Consider the following 21258-nt stretch of genomic DNA (forward strand, 5'->3'; position numbering starts at 1 on the left):
ATGCGCGTCCCGGAAGCGCTATTGCCGAGAACGAAAACAACATCGTGACGTATCGCGTAGCCGCCACGCCTTGCGTCATAAGACACGTATCGCGTAGCCGCGAGATGCGTCTTATGACGCACCGCGTAAGCGCACCCGGAAGCGCATACGATCGCGCAACGTAAGCGCCCCGATGCGCTTACGATACACGCCCGGGACGCGCCCCGGGCGCGTAGCGTAAGCGCGTCAAACCATGTGACTTTAAAATAACACTTTTCATTGGTTCAGAACTTTTTTTTTTCCAAATTGTGTGAAACCCACCCATTTCTCTCACTATTGCTTTGTACTTGGAGAGAGCAAGAGCTGTTGTGTCTACTCTATCTCCTACTTTTCTGATCTCCAGCAATGGCTGCAAGAGAGTCATCCAGCAGTGATTCAGAGGGATTTTTGGATGAGGACCCTCCTCAGCAAAAGAAAAAAACCCATTTCATTTGGAAATTTTACGACATCCCAGAAGGACAGAAAAAAGTCAACGCTCCCAAAGTAACATGCAAAATATGTGGGAGTAGTTTATCCAGAGGCAATCCTCTGAAAAAATATAGTTTTGGCAATGCCAATTTGATCCGGCATGTCAAAAGAAGACACCCTAACAACTTTGCCAGGGAGAGTGTCAGAGAGCTGGCACGGAATGTACCAACAGATGGCGGCAGCACCTCCACTGGTGGAGCAACACCTTCGGGACCACCCCGTGGAAGAATGATCCCTAACATTCAGCCGGTGTTTGCGGGCATCAAATTTTTGTGCGCAGAGTGTGACGAACTGCTCTGCTATGGGGAGCAGAGTGTTGAACTGATTGCCCTAAAGAAACAGCAACACCGCTGCTCTTCCAGTCCCTAAATTTTCAATTTTTTTTGCTCCTGTTGAGCAGTTTTGGAATCCTTGTTTTTGTTTTTCCCTTGAAAAAAATACAAAAAAAATATAAAATTGTTTTAAAAAGTCTAAAAAAATATAAAACAAAAAAAACAAAAAAAAAATATATATAAAACAACAAAATGAAAAAAAAAGTTCTTTTCAGAACTACCTCCAATTTTTAAAAAGAAGCTTTATTTTTTTAAAAGTCTGTCATTTTTAATCTCCATGGTACGCTCCCCCGTACGCTCCCCGGTGCGCGTACCGGGCGCTCACCCCCGCGAAAATCGATTTTTTTTTTATTTATTTTTTTCACCCGCGGGAGCCTTTTATGGCCCCCACATGAAACCTAGGGGGTCAGGGGGTGTGTACCCTGCTCCCTCTTGCTCATTTCCCCCTTTGATTTTTGCCACCTCTTGTGTCTCAATCCTACCGAGACACAAGATGGCGGCCGCTGCGGACTGTTTCGAATGTTTATAGACACCCGAGAACCAATCAGCTTGCCGTGCGCAGATCGCGTGGCGCGCCTGGAGCGCTCCCCTGTACGCGTACGTGGGAGCGCTCCAGGCGCGGCTCTAGATATATATCTTTTTTTGAACGTTAATTTCTCAAAATCCACTGGAGCACATATATTGAGACCTACAAAAGGCACATCGGGCTACCAGTCCCTACAAATTTGCCAAGTTTCGTGCAAATCCATTCAGCCGTTCAGGCTAAAAATGAGGCTAACCGCCCTATGGAAAACTCAATGTTAAAAACACGTTTTGGGACCCCCCTTTTTTCTCGGCCCCCCCTGGACCAACTCCCCCCAAATTTCCAGTGGCTGCTCAGAAACAAAATGTTCCATTTTGCTGAAAATTTCAGCCAATTCCGTCCACAAACGCCAAAGTTATTAGACATAGAATTTTCAAAAATCCCATAGGGAAAAAATCCTAACTATATATACCTACTGGCGACCGCCAGTAGGTAATATATGTATATATATATACATACATACATTTTAGTGTCCTGGATTCCATGTAACTAACCGGCACATGCTTCAAGCTAAATTGCGCTTGCAAAAACAGCGAATCACAAAAAAGCATGTTTGCAAGCGTAATTTAGCCACTCCCAACCCATGTCCAGGTCCTATGTTGCTTGCACCTACTTGCATTAGGCAGTTTCCAGGGGGTAGTAGCTGTAGCTGGAGGGGTGTCACAAAGCTCCCTTTCACGTTTCTTTAAATCTTTCCTAAATGCCATGATTACAAGGATTCATCACCACATAATCTTCCCCACAACCCCACTGGAATTGAATAAGACTAAACAGGACTTCTACCAGGTAGCCCGGTTTCCAAATGTTATCGGTTGCATAGATTGTACGTATGTTGCCATTTGTCCACCAGCAGTGAATGAATAAATTTTTTGGAACCTAAATCCTATCATTCACTCAATATACAAGTAGTCTGCAATGCTAACAATATAATTACGGACATTGTGGCTCAATACCCTGGAAGCACACATGACTAATATATATTTCGACACAGTGGCATACACACCCGTCTGCTCAGGGGTGATTTTGACGAAGGACATCTGCTTGGTAAACATACATTAAGATTCCTCTGACACAATGAGCCAAATGGCAATGCATAACTGTCACTAACCCTTTGCTCACTACCCTGTAGGTGACAGCACATACGCTGTGCGAAACTACATATTGACACCATACCTCAACCCAGCCACCCCAAATTAGCGAAGGTATAATGCAGCGCACATCGCCACAAGAAACGTCATCGAACGCACCTTTGGGCTGATGAAAAGTCGCTTTTGCTGCCTCCACAAGACTGGCGGAGCATTGCAGCACCGGCCAGAGACCTGCTGCAGGATTGTGGCTTCATGTGCCATGTTGCACAATATTGCTACCAGGAGAGGCATACCCATTGAACTGACCGACAGTGAGCCTGAGGAGAATAACCAGAAAGGGCCACAACTACGACCTGCATATGGGGCAAGCTCAGCAGAAGGGCGAAGGAGATGTGCAGAAATTACACAACATTATTTCTGAGGTGAGTAATGATGAGACACAACACAGCATGTTTGAAATGTACTGTATTTACTTGAATTAAACCATGTAGTTGGGTTAAAGCACACATAGCAGGTGCAAAGTTGCACAGTGAATTAACGTCCCAAAAAAACCCAACACATTAGTCTTGGACTTGGATCTCAGCAACTAGTATGGTATTGTCAATGGTTACCTCACCATGGTTGAATTGTTCTGCCCAAGTCAGTCTATCTCTTCCTACCACGCACCCCCAAACGCCTTTTGCCAGCATCATATACATCCCTCAAGGAGAATCCAGAGGGTGTTGTGCTCTGAGTGGTGTGCCTTCAGCAAGTGGGGACTGGAACTGACAGGCTACTGTGGCTTGACGCCTCCTCACTCCCCTTTTGTCCCATCACATTGCTGCCCCCAGCTGCAGCAGCCTGGATTTGTTCCAAGGCGTTAGTCACCTGCACCAGTGTCCTGGCCACATCCCCACAACAATGGCTCATCTCTATCTGCATGGCTACTGACCGACACGACAGCAGTGCAGAGTTGGTGCTCAGTCGATTGTTAGACTTAGTATAGGCTTCTAAGCACATCATCAACAGGCGATGCCTTCTTCTCTCTGTCACCTGGCCCTCCTGCATCACTCTGCTCAGCTCCTGCTTGGCCATATTGGTCTGCCTGTTGCTTTCCGCCACAGCTGTTGAGAGTTCTCTCATGCAATCGCTCATGACTGCAATGTTGCTTGCCATTTTACAGAGTTGTGCCTGCATTGACCTCATATGTTTTACCTGCAGGCACTGCACCCTCAGCATCTGGCTCTCCAGTCCACCCCAGACATTGGACTCAGGTCCTCCTGAGATGTGATGCGTGCCCTTAACCTGCGCCTCCGCCTTCGGATGGTGCTGTGCCGGGCCTGTCTGGGGTGTCGTTGTGTGGGAACCATGTGGCTGGCTTGTCTCTGGAGCTGGTTCACACGCATCCTCAGCTTCCATGACCTGCAGTGGTGGAACCGGGGTCCTGCATATACTGGGGGCAGGGGGTGTGCTTTGTGGGGCCACATGTGTTTCCACGTCTGCCTCAGCCTGAGTCTCCTGTGTGTCTCCGCATTCACTGTCCTCAGACTCTCCTTTTGCCGCATCTGTGATGTTAAATAATGCATTATTAATTTGTTGTAAGGGTAATGGCATGTCACATTAAGCATACTTTGGATGTCATTAAATTACTATGTGTCACACAGTGTTCACATGTGTAACTTTCTTATAGTGTGTTTGACTAGCAACTTGCCTAACCTGCCTGCAAGTCCCATAATGCATTTGGGTATGGCAGGAAATTGTGGACTGGAGTTAGTATCTGTACACCAGAGCTGAACTGAGGTGATGTTCTCATTGTGATATGTTTCTTGAAATGGACACTTGCATGCATCTTACCTTGTGAAGTACTGGCCACTCCGGATGTATCCAACTGGGTCCCTCCCACAACAACTTCAGGCTGGAGTGTGGACTCAACCAGGTCCTCCATGGGTGTATTTTCAGGCAGTGTTGCTAGTCCCCCTCCAGTTTTTTTAGCCTCCTCCAGCCTGTCCGCAATCCTCTCCTTGGCATGGCTGCGCAGGTCGTACCACCTTTTTTTTCAGGTTGTCTCTTGTGCAGTGGGTGACCACTGCTGCATTCACTTTGTTCTGGATCCTGAGCCATATTTTCCGCTTCTCTGCCTCCGCGAACTTGAGGGACAGTTTACCAAAGAGCTTGTCATGGCTCCTCACGACTTCCTCTATGAGGTTTTCAATTTCTCGCTCACTGAACTTGAGCTTGCGTTTCCTGGTTGATGCACTCTCCCCTGATGCTGAAGATTCCATTTGTAGCCACTGGACAGGTCTGCAAGCCAAGAAGTTGCTTGTCCTGCTCTGCTCCTGCACTCAGCCTCCTCCTCTCTCTGGGCACTGAACGAAGCATGGACTGGATGACTTCCTGGTTGTGATGTCATCAGCATGCATCAAAAGCGACGCGCTATTTGTGATTTCGCTAATAGCGATTTTGCTATTTCCGAAATCGCTATTAGCGGCATCGCAAATAGCTATTTCGCAATCTGCGTGCCGCAATTGTGTTATCGCTATTTGCAATAGCGATTTTTAGCAATTCGGAAAAAAAGTGCAAAAAATGGTCCTGCATAGGAAATAGCGATTTCTAAATAGCGATTCTTTAAAAATCGCTATTTAGGATTCGGTATTTCCGAGTTTGATTCATGTACCACTAAAACTTTGCTTATCCATGTGAAAACAGATTCCAGCACATAGGGCTGTCAATTTGGGTGCTCTAGAATGGGCAATTACAGGAGCTCCTGCTATCCCTTAAAGTGCGAACACTCCGGGTCCCTTGCAATCAGCGATCATGATACCAAATATACAAATAGATCCTATTCAAATCCTCTTTTACTTCATCTTATTAGGTAGATATGTGTGAGCAGTTCAAGGGTGACTCATGGGACCTTTGTGGGGCGGGTCTAGGTACAGTACAATACAGTGGTACTTTTCTGGGCGTATCTTAGCGGCCGAATGTCAATCTCGTGAGATATTTTCCATCGTCCACGAATTGGCATCCTCGGATAGAACCTCACCCAAGATCCCCCCCTCTCAGGTCTTATGTGACTCGCTCAATGAGTTCTTCATTGATAAGATTGCCTTGATCAAAGCCAATATTCCCCCCCCCTCCTCTCTTCTTCTCTCCCCCACAACCCCCTGGCAATAATCGCTCCCTCACCACTGTCCCCCTACTCACGAGAGAATCCCTGCTTCTGCTGCTTAGGCGCGTTAAGTCGGGTTCCCCAGCTGACATTGGCCCGGCACGCATCCTCTGCCAGCTCTTTTCTGCGTGCCCCTCCCCCGCCATTTCTCTTTTGAACAACTGCTTTACCTCTGGCATTGTCCCGGCTCCTTTCAAGACTGCCATAATTCTCCCAATATTAAAAAAACCAGGAGCCGACCCTTCTCTTCCTGCAAATTACCGCCCTATATCCCTCCTCCCTTATCTGGGAAAAGTAGCAGAGTCCCACGTCACCCAGGTACTTAGCTCCTTTATAGAGAGTAGCAACTACCTCGCACCCTGCCAGGCGGGCTTCCGTCCCCGACACTCTACTGAGAAGGTGGTCATTTCAGTTATGGACCAACTCAGGGAGGGGCTCGACACCAACATCCCCCAGGCCCTGGTCCTCCTCGATCTGTCCGCCGCCTTTGACACGGTAGAGCATTCCATCCTTCTGTCCCGTGTCAGGGCGGCGGGCATAGAGGACCAGGTTCTCACCTGGATAGGATCCTTCCTCGAGGGGCGCACTCAGGCGGTCCATCTTGCCGAATTTTCGGCTCCACCCAGCAGGGTGAAATGCGGGGTCCCCCAGGGTTCTTCCCTCTCCCCTTTTTTGTTTAACCTCTATATTTTTCCTCTTATTTTCGCACTTCAACAAATGGAGGTCACAGTTTATAATTATGCTGATGACCTCCAACTCATTTTTGATTTTTCTGTTCCATCATTAGCAGCCCCCCGCCTCCAGTCCATCCTGCTGTTTATCCGGGCTTGGATGAACGCAAACCACCTCAAACTCAACCCGGATAAAACAGAGTTGATTTTGACTGGAGGTAGAGGCAATCCCTGGACACCCTCCTTCTGGCCCCCTTCCTTTGGTCCCCCTCCGACCCCTTCTCACTCTGTCAAGACCCTCGGAATTATGCTCAATCACCACTTGACACGTCACACCCACATTAGTTCTGTTGTTTCCTCTTGTTTTTTTACTTTACGCATCATCAGGAAAATATCCCGGTTCTTCTCCCCCTCAGCACTTAAACTGATTGTTATGGCCATGGTCTTATCCAAGATCGTTTACGGGAACATCATTTATAATGGTGCCCCCGCTTATGCACTTCAACGTCTTCAGACAGTGCAGAACCAGGCAGCTCGCCTGGTGTATGGCCTACCGAAACACCATCACTCATCCCCCCTTCTTACTGCCCTACATTGGCTACTGATCAAACAAAGAGCCCTTTTAAGCTTGGCTGCCTCACCTTTCAAGCCCGGGCAGGCACTGCCCCAGCGTTTATTAATTCCGCCATCATTAACTACGGCCCGGCCAGAGACTTGCGTTCCTCTGTCAAGTCCCTGCTAGTCATCCCCCGGTTCAAGAAAAAACGATCCGGTGGCCAGAAATTTTCAGTACTCGCACCTACCTTCTGGAACTCCCTGCCCCTTCCCCTCAGATCCTCCCCTTCCTACTTGGAGTTTTGTAAGGCTCTAAAGACCTTCCTGTTCCAGCAGGCTTTCGGCCCTTAGCTTCCCGATGCTTCCCTCGATTCTGAAATCCCATAGCGCCAAGAAACTGCTTAGTGAATGTGCGCTCTATAAATAACTAAAAATTCAAATTCAAAATTCAAGTGGTCACCAGTGCAATAAAGTATGAAAGTCAGCCTGTCACACATAAATCAGAAATATTCAGTGACAACGGTAATGTCATGAACAAATTAGGCTGTCAAGAAAACAGTGATCTGATGATACCTAAGGTACTCACACCTGCGGCAATGAAATGAGGGTCTGGCTAAACGCCCTATTGTAATGTCTAAAAATGTATTGTTTGAGAAGTTTCGACACGTTCAGACTTATGGAATCGGCGTTGTTTCCCTCCTTAGTACCCAAAGAGTATCAGGCAGGGCCGAACTGGCCGTAGCGGGAATCAGGCATTTTTCCAGTGGCTTGGAAGGATGGGGGCCGGTTTTTTAGCATTGGCGGCCCATTTTTGTTACTGAAGGCCGTTTTTGCAGCAGTGCTGAAATATTGCCCCCCTGTAACAAAAGTAGCAGCAGTGCTTCAAACTAGCCACCCGCATAGCAGGCATCGGGCATTTTCGCTGTGGGCTGAAAGGGTGTGGGCTGGTTTTGGAGCAGTGGGGCTGGCTTTGCATCCACCCCTCCCCCCCACCGGGGTCCGGTCCAATAGAATTGCCAGGGCTGCTTTGTGTTCTCAGTCCGGCTCTTGTATCAGGGAAGGAAAAGTGGAGGGTAGGTTGTGCTCTAGGGACATCCATCCTCGATCTTGAAAACAAATTACAGGATTGCACAACCACAGGTGCACCAATAAAGTCTGCAAATTCTTTACCATACTATTTTAATGTCATACTCATATTTTAATGTTCAAAAAGGGTGATCTTAGCGATGCTTGAGCATAATACTTGTTAACATTACATTTAAATAAAACTAAAATGAACACAGAAGAGGCGCCTGCCTTAGTCCAAGGCCTGGACTTATTTTAACCAAGTGCGAGCGGTAAGTAACGCCCTTGGTGAGCCTAGGCACCATAAAAACTATACTCCGCTGCCACCAGTCAGTACTCATGCAAAGGGAATCAAGAGAGCTAGTCACTTGTGACTACCTGAGGAAAGAATCAGGGTCTTTTCCATTCTCATGGCAGACCAAGAGTGTCCCAGTGAAGCATATGATCTGCAGTGTGAAGTGTCATTAGGGATTAGTATGCCACACATTCTATCAAAAAGCAAAACTCCAGATAAACAGTCTGAAAGGAAAAATGGTGGGATGGCACCGTCGTTGGACTAGTCATGGACCTCGATCACTGGGCGCACTTGAGAAAATCCCCAAAATGCTCATTTCCCATTTCTATAGCGCCATTACCAAACCTCTAAAATCAAATTCTATAAAGTTGAGTCTCTGCTATTTAAAACAAGCATTTTCAATCAATAGGTCTCGCATTTGCGAGCTTTTAAGCTATTGGCATTGTAAAGGACAATGCCTTTTATGTATGTGCTTTCAAAAGCAACACATAAAAGGCATGGTTATTTTTTTATGAGAGAAAACACACCTAGGCAATTATTACATCTTGTCTATACAATGATAGATGGGAGAATCAAAACATCAACAAATGGAGTTCTGCTTTTATTGTCATAATTTGTAATTTTTCTAAAAAGACACTTTATAGTGTACATACATCATTAAAAAGGATTTGTATCAATATACAATATATAACAAATCAAATACAATATTATTAAAAACAAATTCACATTGTCCCTGACCTAGGAATTGAACTCATTTCTGTTCAGGGGGTCCTTGTTATATACAATGGTTATTTTTAATGCCAATAACTCAAACTCTCGCAAATTTGTGACCACTTTATTTGTGGCCGCGCCCTTTTCTTTAGACGCTGCTCCCATATTCAGGTTAAAGTGAGCAGCATCTAAAAGAAGGGGGCGCGGCCAACATTGAAGTGAAAGTGCGTATGGGGGCTTTCACCCAAAGTTTTAAAAAATGAATTAATTTAGAAGGTTCTGTAGCGCGACTGCTAAAGTGAAAGCGGACTGCACTGTTAATTGAATGAATAAATAAGAGCGGCCGCTAAAGTGAAAGCACACCATGCCATTAATTAAATAAGCACGAACGCTATAGTTAAAGCGGACCACGCTGTTATTTAAATAAATACATTACTAAAAGCATGCTCACATACTTTTAAGGCAGACCGTGTAACGACGCAAGTAAAAGGTCCAGTCGTTATGGGAGTTTACAAATGCAAACAAGGCGGTACCAAGGAGGGACTATTCAGCCTATTTATGAATGAAAAGCAACGATTTTGCAAGGAAGTAACATGAGCCAATTGAAAAGTTGGACACGAAACAGGCGGAGCTTCTATGTCCATCCTTAATTTAGCATGCCTCGCAGAGCAGCAAATGCGCTGCCCAGGCTTGACCTAAAAAAGGGTCCAAGCAAAATCTAGAAAAAAGTAAATCATACACAAAACACAGCCTTATTAACAGTTATGGACATTTTTGCTATCCAATATTTTTTACTCAAAAACGAGTATATTTTGGCAGCAAAAAATGTTTTAAAGCAATTATATGGTGCTGTGGAAATGTACTTAAGTTTCAAATGAAAACAAGAAGAGCCAATAGAAGACTTCCCAGAGACAAAAACAAATCTGACAACCAATGCACAAGAGCAGTTCAAATGTACACATTAAAAGTAGGTGTGCCTCAACGCACTCAAAGAAATAAAAGGGAAAAGGATTAAAAGTACAAATCTCTAGGAAACTTAAGTGAAAATGGGCAGACATATTTCTACATTTCCGTGGAGGGGAAAAATGGAGGGGAAAAAAAATCAACCCAGTAAAAAACTACCACATGAAACCTATGCAATTCGCATGAAAAAAGTGCACAGAGGCGTTTCCATTTAAAGCCAGGGGAAACCCAAACACAAACTGCACGTTTTGCCACTTATTTTACAAAATGCTGTAAAGTTCAGAAAGCAACCAAACAAACATGCAGGATTCGGGTCCCTCTTGTGGTGCACCGTCGCTCTTGCTGCATATCTCGCCCTAATGTCAAGGTTTCAGTGTCTGTCACGTCTCTGAGCTGCCTGACTGGGCAGGCTTCACAGAAATCTCAGTTTTAAAGTTGGAAATGTACCGATGAAGCTTACGTCTATATTTTGAGTGGATTTCTTACTTTTATTGAATTAACAAACACCTCGGGGCAAATTCCCAGGAGTACTCATAATCATAACCATTTTCTCTCAGGATACACGAAACATTTCCACACTACATAACGCTATGGCAAGGTTCTTCAAACTGGGGGGGTGGGCCCTTGGAGGGGCCTCAAGTGATAGGGAGGGGGGATATTGGGAGGCACGCTCTGGCCAAAAGAAGCATTATGTTGATAACAGTGCTTTGTTTTAAGCTGAAAAAAATGAGCGACAGTAAGATGCTCTGTAATGGGCCATCACTAACATCTTTTGTCATTTATGTCAAAGCTGGGAGTAAGTGTCAAAAGGGAAGGTAGTCCAAATATATTTCAAAACCCCCACTCTGCTTCTAATAATCATACTGTGGACACTTGTACGCGTTAGTAAGGCCTGCCTTACCAGACTAGTATGTTTGGCAATTATGCATTTGATTGCATTTTTAAAACAGTAACAGAACTTAACTGCAATAATTAAATAAGTCTAGACATATATTCAAACATTGCCAATTGAATAGAATAATTGGAAAAACTCAGAGGGGGGACCCGATTTTTAGTTTTCACCAGGGGAGGGGTGTAGAATTAAAATGTTTGAAGACCACTTCTCTATGGGGTAAAAAAGTACAATACAGTGCCTAGGTGGTGCATTTAAACTTTAATAGATTGTTTCACAGAAAACTACAATCTGCTAGTAACGTCACAAGAACCCCTGTTCTATATGATGTTTATGGTGACTTGTAAGCTCTTGCATGATTCAATGTAGTATTATGAAGGATGCTATAGCTACAAAAGCATATACATAAAGTGAATATTATACAGTACCTAGAAGGATACTAAACCGTTCTATCTGCATGCTAAAAACAACAAATGGAAACTTAAGGACTATGCAATAAAATGTTCTTGTTTTCAGTGATAAGCCTAGTTAGCACAGCACCATTAATCCTGGCCCACAGTAAAAATGTAAGTTGCCGTACTCACCATTTGGTGGCCAACATTCACGTTAATGGGTGATAATGAGTTTGGCAAAATCTTGGCCGGTAGGTTGATGTTGGGTACAGGAAAGCGCTTGACTTAATTGTTACCTGAAAAAGTGTAACAAGAAAACATACTAAAAAGCAATTCAAAAGAAAACGATATTAAACCTGTTTTATGGCTGTGATAGATTTGCGGACAGTGAGGAATGCAGTTTATTACATGGCGTGATTATAGGACCTCACCGCGTAATAAACTCAAAGTCGGGCTCCCGTCAGGCTCGTTTGCAAAACCTTAGCTCGACAGTGGGTAGCTGTGGCTTCGAGCAGTCAAGCTTTGTCAAAGGAACACGTTCAAAGCATTTAGAAGTACCAAACCAGTTAAATAAGAAAGAAACAGCACAAAAGAAATCCAACACCAATTTATATAAATAGCTCAGATTTGTATTCATTTTTAGACACCAAAATCAAATAAAATCCACCGGAGGGTCCTGGAGATATAAATTATTAAGCAAATACTAAATCACTGCTTTTCATTCAAATCACAAACAAGCATTGGTAACTTCGGGTGTTCGAGTTACTTGGAAAACCTTAGAATATTTTTGTAAAGTTGGGAACGACTACTCTTGCCCGGTCTGGGTGACCACCTCTAGCCAGGAGCAAGTCATAGGGGCCAATGAGGCTTGGTAGGACAGTCACCTTACAGTCACAACAGTCTCCAGCTCAGGCTAGGTTCTATGGTTGAATCGCCATAAACATCAATTGAGTGGTCCTGATCCATCGGATGCTGAAGATGCTGAAGGGTGCTGAGAATGTCGATCTGATGATGGGGGTCTTCCTGGGGCCACCACTTGGTCTACGGACATGGTTGGGGTGACTTTGGCCACAGGGGTTGATGTCCCTCGAAGTCTGGTTGAAGTTTAGCCAAAAACCAGTTGGCACTAGTATGCTGGTCTCCAAGTACATCAAAACTATTGGTTCCCCTTAACTGATGCTGGTGTCCGTCTTGGGTGACCAAACCACCGTCCCATGACTCTCCTGTGTCCAGCAGATTTAGGTGCAACTTTTGAGTGTCGAGAGTGGTCAGGCAATTAGTCAGCTTCTGTGGCCCACTAGCTCTGACAGGGAGTCATCCAACTGACACTTGAAGTCACCCCTTCTGTCTGGAGCTCGGTGATGACCTTTACTCGAGCAGGGTACCACAGGCACAGTTCTCCCATTGCTAGCCCAAGGATCAGCAGGTGCGGTCCAGTCTTTGGAACAGTCTCTCTTTGTCTGGTCGAGAAAACAGTAGGGCAGTAGTTCTTCAGTCCTCTCTCCAGTGCAGATGTGATCTGAGGTCTGTGTGCAAGGGGTGCCAATATTAAGCCTAGAATTTGCCCTCATGGATTCAGTTACTACTGTGGCATATAGCTATCCCAAAATGCAATATTTTGCCATCTCTCAAGACGGCAGCACCCCTCAGTGTGTGGTGCTGGATAGCCCACCCTAGAGGTGTGGCCAACTAGGGACTACACACCCTTGGGAGAACTGGTTTGGCAACTGTTTTCTCTCTCTGTCCCGGACAACAACCTGTCTAGTAGAACAAAAGAGTAGCCCTTCTCGTGTGCCTCCACCATTTGCCCTTCAAAGGCAGCTTCTCTTTTGAAGCTCACGTTTTGGGCTCACACCCTGCTTGGTCTTCCTGCCAGAGAAAGGTAACACCTCTTCCCAAGCATACACTTTGTGTTTCTTTCTGAGAGGCATTCACACCTCCCCACAGGAGAGTAAAAGGCTGTTGTGTGGCCTGCAGCCGTAAACAGTCACTGGAAAACCTTTGGGTTACAGAGCGGCAAATTTTTAAAGTAGACATTTACTTAAAAGTTACTATATATTAGACTTTGGTATCAAGTCGGGAATAATGCAAGGATTCTTTTGATACATTGAAGTACCAACTTTAGTAGTCCCATTCCGATGTTAGCACAGACAAGCTGTTAGTGTGTAACCCTGTTCTCACCAGTATGGCTACTAGCCTTTCTACTTCAAAAACAACCCCCTAGAGGTACAGAACTGTACGACATGATGGAGCTCATACCCCTACGTCTATGCTTACATACTCTTACTGGGGCCCTGTGTTGGGCAGGCGTTTACTTGCATATCTCGGTCCAATCTTTTATGTGAAGCCAGGGCCAAAAGAGGGGGGAGGGAGTGGCACAGCTGTTGTGCAGTACGGAACTCTTCCTAAAGCTATGTAGACACAAGCATGTACTGCTGTAGTGATTCTCTTTATATCTGGTGGATAATGTATAGATGTTTGTCTTCGCTTTCACTCGGACAATCCAGATATCAGTATGAGAGTGGCATGGTTGTAAATGTGAAACATGGTGGTCTATTAGGATGGCGGACGGACTTGCGTCCGTCCGCCACCCCCGAGGTGGAGGGACCGTACGCAAGGGCAGCGGCGTTCCCTCCATGCCAATTAGGATGTGACCGCCACCTTGGCGGTCACATCCTGTATCATTAACATTGTGGCGGGTGCTGCTTCAAGCAGCACCCGCCGCAATGTTAAAAATGCATGCATTGCATTTGCATGCACAAAGCGGCAGGCACCGCGCGGTGCCTGCCGCTTTGTGCATGCAAATGCAGGGGGGTACCATAGGTACCCCCCATGTGCACCCCAACCACCGCAAGGGCCCCCCAGAAGCAAAGGTCCACATGCTTTTCCACGGCGGAAAAACCGCCGCGGAAAAGCATGTTTCCACACGCTTCCTAATTTGGCTAGCGATGTCTTGCAGACACCGCCACCAAATAGCGGTCTACACCCCGCGGATCAGCGGCAGACGGACCTGCCGTCCTCCGCTGATCCCACCGCCATCCTAATCTGGCGGGTGGTGTTGTCAGGGACCGCGGCGGTGAATCCGCATCCTCCGGGCTGGCGGTGGCTTCCACCGGCCCGGAGGATGCGGATTCACCGCCATCCTAATCGACCCCTTAGTGTGTACTTTATACTCTTGCCAATGTGGATGTATATGTTTACACCAAATAAAAATATTCAAACGAGAGCAGCCCGGTTGCAGAAAAACGGAAGGGTATACTGGTCCTGTTATCAGCCTTGCAGCATCCCTCATGATACTGCAGTCGCCTTATGACCTAACACACCCATCCTCCTGCAGGCACTGCTTTAAGAAACACCATAAATAAGCAACATACGAATGACTCAATGATGCACAGGTTCTGCAGCCGACACAAAAACCCACAATGCAACTAAGGGAAAAGTGGGGACAGAAGGAGATTAAAAAAATACAGCTATCAGAAATGGTGTGAAAATCAGTGGCACGCTGAACATAATTCAAGAAGAGTGCAGTCATGAAGACAAAATGGTGCCATGCTTAGGTAGTTAATATCCTTCATGGTTTCAAATCACTCGAGAGGTATATTTAGGCAGAGGGATCTTCCTAAGTCCTTAGCATGTTGCAGCTTTAGAAACGCAGCAAGGAAAGTCTGTTGTGAAGCCTCTGCAAATTACAAACATATATGGTAGCAAGAATAGCAAACAGACACGAGCAAAATAAAGATAAGGCACATAGTAAAAACATTAGGCCAATTTCAGTGAGTTAGACAGTGTGACTGAAATTTACATTGAAGTCAATAGGTCACTGTTACAATACTGAAACCTATTACCTAGAGAAGATCAGTTAAGACCAGAAAGTCAGCCCACAGCCATCACAACACAAATTTAATGAAATGATCTGGGGATCCCATAGTTTTACTTCACACGTGGATCAATGCTGTCCTCTGTAGTTTAGTTAAAAAATTATAATGACAAATTCTCAGCACTGTTCAGTATAGGATTTTAAAATGTATCTTTAGGTCAATATATAGTAGCAACAAACCAAAAGGAAGTTGGTTCTGGCCACTATCACCATACCTACCTACATTAGATACAAGCTAGCCCAAAAATAATAGCACTGTGGCAAATGTGTTGTAAAAAGCTGGAATTAACAGTTTTTACCCTGTGTCTGGAAGACCAGCACAGATACTGGGATACTACACAACTTTCAATCAGAATCCCTCCTTGCCTATGGTTCATAAAGTGCACTCTTGCCAACATATGATGAAGTGAGACAAAGGGTGGTATTGGGTGGGTATGTTGGCTGCTTTTGTTGGATCGCTAAGTAAATACTCTTAAATTCAAACTGACTCATCCAAAGGCCCGTATTAAATCGGGGTTCAGGATTAAACCATGTGTGCACTAGACGAATATTCCTTTTTTCCCGCTTTCCCCCACCCCGCATGTTGTTACAATGCAGTCGTTACAATGACCGTGTTGTAACAACTCATACCATTACCCCGCAAATTGTAACAACGACTTGCGGAGGGGGCGCTGGATGTTGAATAGTATGATTTACTATTACAACTCGAGTTTGTGCGGACAGTAGGCAAAGTGTTGGATTTTAAATCCAACACCTTCTCCCTCCTCGGCAAGTTGTTGTAACGACTTCCGGGGTAATGGTATGCGTTGTTACAACATGGTCGTTGTAACAACCGCATTGTAACAACATGCGGGGTGAAATGCGTAGTAAGGGGTGTTTACCGCACTAGACTCTAGATTCCGGATTCCAAGTCAGGTATCCAAAATTCAATTCAAGATGAGCCTCAAATGGCAGGTATGCTCTTTAAGAAATAAAATTGTGTCCTTGCTCCATAGAACGGACTAGCCAAACCAGAACTGTTAAGTAGAAATCTAGACATTGTGAGCACTGGTAACCCTTCAAATCTTACACCCCAAAAGTCACCTCAATACCATGTCCAGAGATGGGTGGATCAGGGATGGTGTCAAATCTCAATTTAATGTAATAATTTATCCCAAGGTAAAATACAAGACAGCATATGAAAAATAAAGTAGAATAAGGAAGGACAAACTCAATGAGCTCTAGAAAATGTAGAAAGATTTATTTTAAAAATTCAAAAGATGCATAAAGGCATTGCCACCAAACCACTCAGCAATAGGGCAAAACAGAATCATAGGCAAATCTGACAGCATACCCAGCAGCATCGGAAACATCACACTCATCCCAAATCTGAGTTTTTTTTTATAGGAAATGTTCTCATAAAACATCGATCAATCAGTATGATCGCCAAGATGGCCGCACGGTGAGGAGCTCCGGCAGGCTCTGTACTTAAAACCCATTCTACCCCGTATTATTCTCCGGTATCCTGACAGCGGACTCGGAGATGACTTGGCTGATGCTCGGTGGAGCCGCTTGGTTCGGTTATAGGGGAGTCTGACCCGGGTTTCTCCCGAGGCCATCTCCTACCCGGCTGGACATCGGGGCATGGATTACCTCACTGCTGCTGCCTCTGTTTCCGACTCCAACGCCTCACTAGGAGCTTACGGTCCTCCTGGTGATGATTCAGCCTCAATGCAGTCCTGGCTCCTTCGGATGGCTCCAGATGTTTTTGAATTGCTTTAAGGCGTGATTCCACTCTTTCTGGGACATCGTGACGTCTTGGCCGATGCACAGTGGAGCTGCTTGGTTCGACTATCGAGGAGTCCGGCCTGGGTTCTCCCGTGGCCGTCACCTACCAAGCTGGACATCGGGGAAAGACATCCCTTGTCCCACTGCTGCTGCTGTTCTCTCCCTCGGCTTACTGCCTCGGAACCAGTCGCCGCTGATGACTGCTAATGGGGCCAGCCATGACGCAGCGTTGTCTTTATCGGCTGCCTGCCAGTCCTCGCTGCTGCCTCGCTGCCCCCCATGCTGGCTGTCTGCCTGGATATGCTCCGCCTCGCCCCCAACTTCTGAGACCAGAGAGACCTTGTCCAGGTATGGGAGCGCGGGAGCCACAACCGGCAGATTGCCTACACTGATGTCAAAGCGGTCTCGAGCCTGCATGCCTCTGCCCCCTTTGTCCCGCCTTTGACTCTGGAAGTGCGTACCCCCTTTGACTTCTTTTTTTGCACTTTAATTCATGCTCCCTGGTTCACATCTATGGTCTTTCTGACTTTTTGTCTTTTGCCCTGCCTGCCATTTTGTTGCTGATCTCCGCAGATTCCCCGGACCTGTCATCTTGTTGAACCTTTGTCCTTTCCCCTTTTCCTTCGTTCTCCCCCTGACGATCCTCAAACGTTTCTCCCTCTTCTGGTCTGCCGTGACTCCATCCCCTCTAATCCCCGCACCCTCTCTCATAACACTACTTTTGTCCCCCTCTACCTTCCGTCCCCCTTTTTTTGATTTTTCCACTACCCTTGTTAATTTCCGTGCAGCTGTCTTTAATTTATTGTACCTTGACTGTACTCTTTCCGTCACTATGTAAACATTATGTAGCCCATGTAAAACTCGTAACTTGCAACTCGCTGTGCCTTATGTAATGCGCTGCGATACCTCCAGGTCTAGCCAGCGCTATATAAAACTCAAGATAAATGAATAAATAAGTAGATGTGTAGAGCACTACTTGTCACCCGTGAGGGTATCTAAGTGCTGGCAGGATCCAGTTGATTGGCCAAATAGCCAGGTCTTCAGGGAGTTTCGTACCTCTGGAAGCGATAGGGACACCAATAGATGAAAGGGTAGCTCATTCCAGGTCTTCACTGCTAGGTAGGAAAAGGAGCAATCTATGCATCTGCTGCATCAGATGAAGAGGGTAAAGGCTAGAGAAAGGTACAAAGAGCAGAGGTGTATGGTGGAAGTTCAGACGGTGGTTTAAGTAGACAGGTCCATTGTTGTGTAGGGCCTTGTATGCATGGGTCAAGAACTTGAGCTGGCATCTTTTCTGTACAGGGAGCCGGTGGAGTTCCCTGAGATCCAGGACGAGTCTGGCTGAGGCATTCTGTATGGCCTGTAGTTGTCGGAATACGTGAGCTGCAATACCAAAGTAGAGAGAGTTGACGCAGTCCAGTCAGCTGGAGGTGAGGGCCTGGGTGATGGTGCATCTTAAGCTTTGAGGTTGCTATTTCAATATCTTACATGCAGAAGATAGAGAAGCAGGAGGAGGTGACTGAATTAACCAGAGTCATAATGGTTAGCTTTTTGCCAGAATAATCCCTAGGTTCCCCTAGAGTGGTCAGTGCGGGGTAGGAGTACCACCAGGATGAGTCCCATGTGGATATTTTGTTTCCAAAAATCAGTACCGTTGTCTTGTCTGTGTTGAGCTTCAGGCAGTTGTCCTTCATCAAATTGGTGACATTTGTCATGCAGTTGCTGAAATTAGTCTTGGGGCTGTCTTCGGAGAGGATGAGATGTGTGTTGTCAGAGTAGAATATGATGCTGAGACCGTGGGTTTTCACAATACTGGCCAGAGATGTTATATAAGTGTTGGAGCTGAGCGAGGATCCTTGGGGCACTCCACAGATGATTTACCTGGGTTCAAAGATAAAAGGGGGAAGACACACTTTTTACATTCTTCTGGTGAGGAAAGATGTGATCCATCTGAGAGTGACTCCTTGGATGCCTATGTTGTGCAGCCCTGTGATGTGTGTGGTGGGAGACCATATTGATGGCTCGCAAGAGGTTTAGGAAGAACCGAGCCGTGTTCTGTCCTCATGGAGTAGGGCTCAATTTCGTTGGTAGTCGCGATGAGTGCTGCCTCTGTGCTGAGGTTGCTGTGAAATCCAGATTGGTAGGAGTGGAGTAGGAGGTTCTGTTCCAGATGTGAGGAGATTAACTGGTTGATGGCTTTTTCTAATACTTTGCCCTAGAACGGGAGCAGACAAATCGGACACTAGTTGTTGAGTTCCCTGGGGTCTGCCAAAGGTTTCTTTAGCCGGCTTGCATGTTTCCAGTCCTCAGGGAATGTGGCCGTGGCAATTGAGGTGTTAAACAATGTGGTGAGTATGTGCATGATTCTGGCTTTGCCTAGGTTGAAGATGTGGTGAAGGCATGGGTCAGTTGGGGCCCCTAAGTGGACCGAGCTCCTGATGGAGACGGTGTACTGTGGGGCAAAATAGCTCAATCTGGTTAGTCTGATGTCTGTGGGGGTAGCAGGGTCACTGTGTTGGTTGAAGAAGTAGGTGGCCTTGGGTTGGTGTTTGAAGTTTCTGTAGGTGTTGGCGATCTTGTCATGTGAGGGAGTAATCTGGTTTGGTGCAGCTCTAGGGTTGGAGAATTCTTTGACGATGTGAAAGAGTTCTTGCTCATATTGGAGCTTGATTTGATGCATAAGTCTAAGGCCTTCTACGATTCTCTCAACTGTGTGGTAGAGGTTGAAATTATCTTGAAGGCGGTCTGGTCAGCTGTGTCCTTGCTGGTCCATCTCCTTTACAGTTGTTCATAGTGTCGCTTAGCAGTTCTGAGCCTTCAGTGAATCAGCTAGCCAGCTTGGTGAACCTTCTGCGAGCGTTGTTGCCGATGGGAGCGACACTGCCGGCGCATGAAAACAGCAGATTCATCATGGTGTAAGTAAAAGAATATAATTTCGGCAAATCAAGTATTGAAAATTAGAGCAGCCTACTACCTTACCATGTAAGCACTACCCCACCACATCAATATTGATTCAGCCCGCTCTATGCTTATGTCATTTTGAAGATAGCAGAACAAACTAGTTACACAACAACAGTGAACTATTGTGAATGACTGCAATACAATGAGGAAGCATAAGAAACCTTGAAAGTTGAAAAAGCACTGAGCCCCTGATTAGAGAGATTTCTACTAAAACAACATAATTTGGAAATAAACAAATATGACTTAAATGAATACGTGCAGCTAAAATATTAAACAGTGAATGTGTTCCGGTTACAGCCTCCGAGTATGTTAGAACAACTTTAGATGAGGGAGGGAATGCTGCCTTAATTTTGTTAGATCTCACGGCAGCATTCAACATCGTTTACCATTTATCGTCTGTGTGAGTTAGGAGTCAGGGGCACTGCCATTAAGCTCCTTAGATCCTTTCTCACTGACAGAGTTCAGTTTGTGGAATTTGACAGCCACAGGTCATCTTTTACTCTACGCTGTTGTGTACCGCAAGGATCAGCACTGACCCCAACTCTTTTTAATCTTTACGTTACTCCTCTAGCCTCACTGATCAAAAGTTTTGGTTTCTCAGTTGTCTCATATTCTGACGACACCCAGATCGTAGTGTCGGTAACAGAAGATCTTGACAGAACAGCAGAAAGCTTTCACAACTGCATGTTACAGATTGGGAGTTGGATGTCCAACAGTTGTCTGAAATTAAATTGAGACAAAACCAAGGTGCTACTTTTTGGCAATAGCCCATCATTTTGGTCTTCCAAATGGTGGCCTCAGGAAATGGGTGCCCTCCCAACTCCTGTTCCCAAAGTGAAAAAATTGGGAGTTCAATTTGATGAAAAGCTTTCCTTTGTGGGACACGCTAATGCCATCACCTCTTCGTGTTTCTTTCTGTTTAAATCACTTAGGACGGTTTTTCCCTTCATTCCTTTGGACCTACGCAAAGCAGTGATCACTGCACTAGTCTTTTCTAAAATAGACTATTGTAATGGGCTTTTCTTAACTGCTCACAAGAAAGCTCTACATAAGCTGCAAATGGTCCAAGATGCATTGGCCAGACTGCTTCTAGGGATACCAAAACATGAGTCGGTCTCCCAATCTCTCCCCTTACTTTACCTGCTCCCGGTAAGAAAGCGGGTAATGTTCAAGTCTCTGTGCATAGCTTTTAAGGCCTTTCATCTTGATGTCCCAGAATCCATGAGACAGCTCTTTCAACGATACACCTCTTCCAGGACTTTAGGATCTTCTTCCCAGGCCAATTTGGTCGTACCTAAAATTAAGAGAGCCACTTGGGGAGGCAAGAGTGTTGCAGTGGCTACTGCTAAACTTTGGAACTCGATGTCTCTTAAATTAAAAACCACAGAAAAACTGTCTACCTTTCATTAGGCTCTTAAAATATGGCTGTTTAATAATTGTTACAGCACTTATAT

At 45.6% G+C, this 21258-nt stretch overlaps 1 protein-coding gene across 11 annotated transcripts in view; it reads right to left on the minus strand.

Annotated features, from left to right (window-relative positions):
• Positions 1-21258, minus strand: part of TFDP2 (transcription factor Dp-2) — a 626881-nt gene that overhangs the window by 479954 nt on the left and 125669 nt on the right. For all 11 annotated transcript variants that reach the window (XM_078666407.1, XM_078666406.1, XM_078666405.1 and 8 more), the window contains exon 2: positions 11392-11495. In XM_078666407.1, coding sequence (XP_078522533.1) covers positions 11392-11394 — 3 coding nt within the window. In that variant the 5' untranslated portion in view covers positions 11395-11495. The remainder of the gene's footprint in view (positions 1-11391; positions 11496-21258) is intronic.

Source organism: Lissotriton helveticus, chromosome 11 (assembly GCF_964261635.1).
Source record: "Lissotriton helveticus chromosome 11, aLisHel1.1, whole genome shotgun sequence".
Taxonomy (NCBI): domain Eukaryota; kingdom Metazoa; phylum Chordata; class Amphibia; order Caudata; family Salamandridae; genus Lissotriton; species Lissotriton helveticus.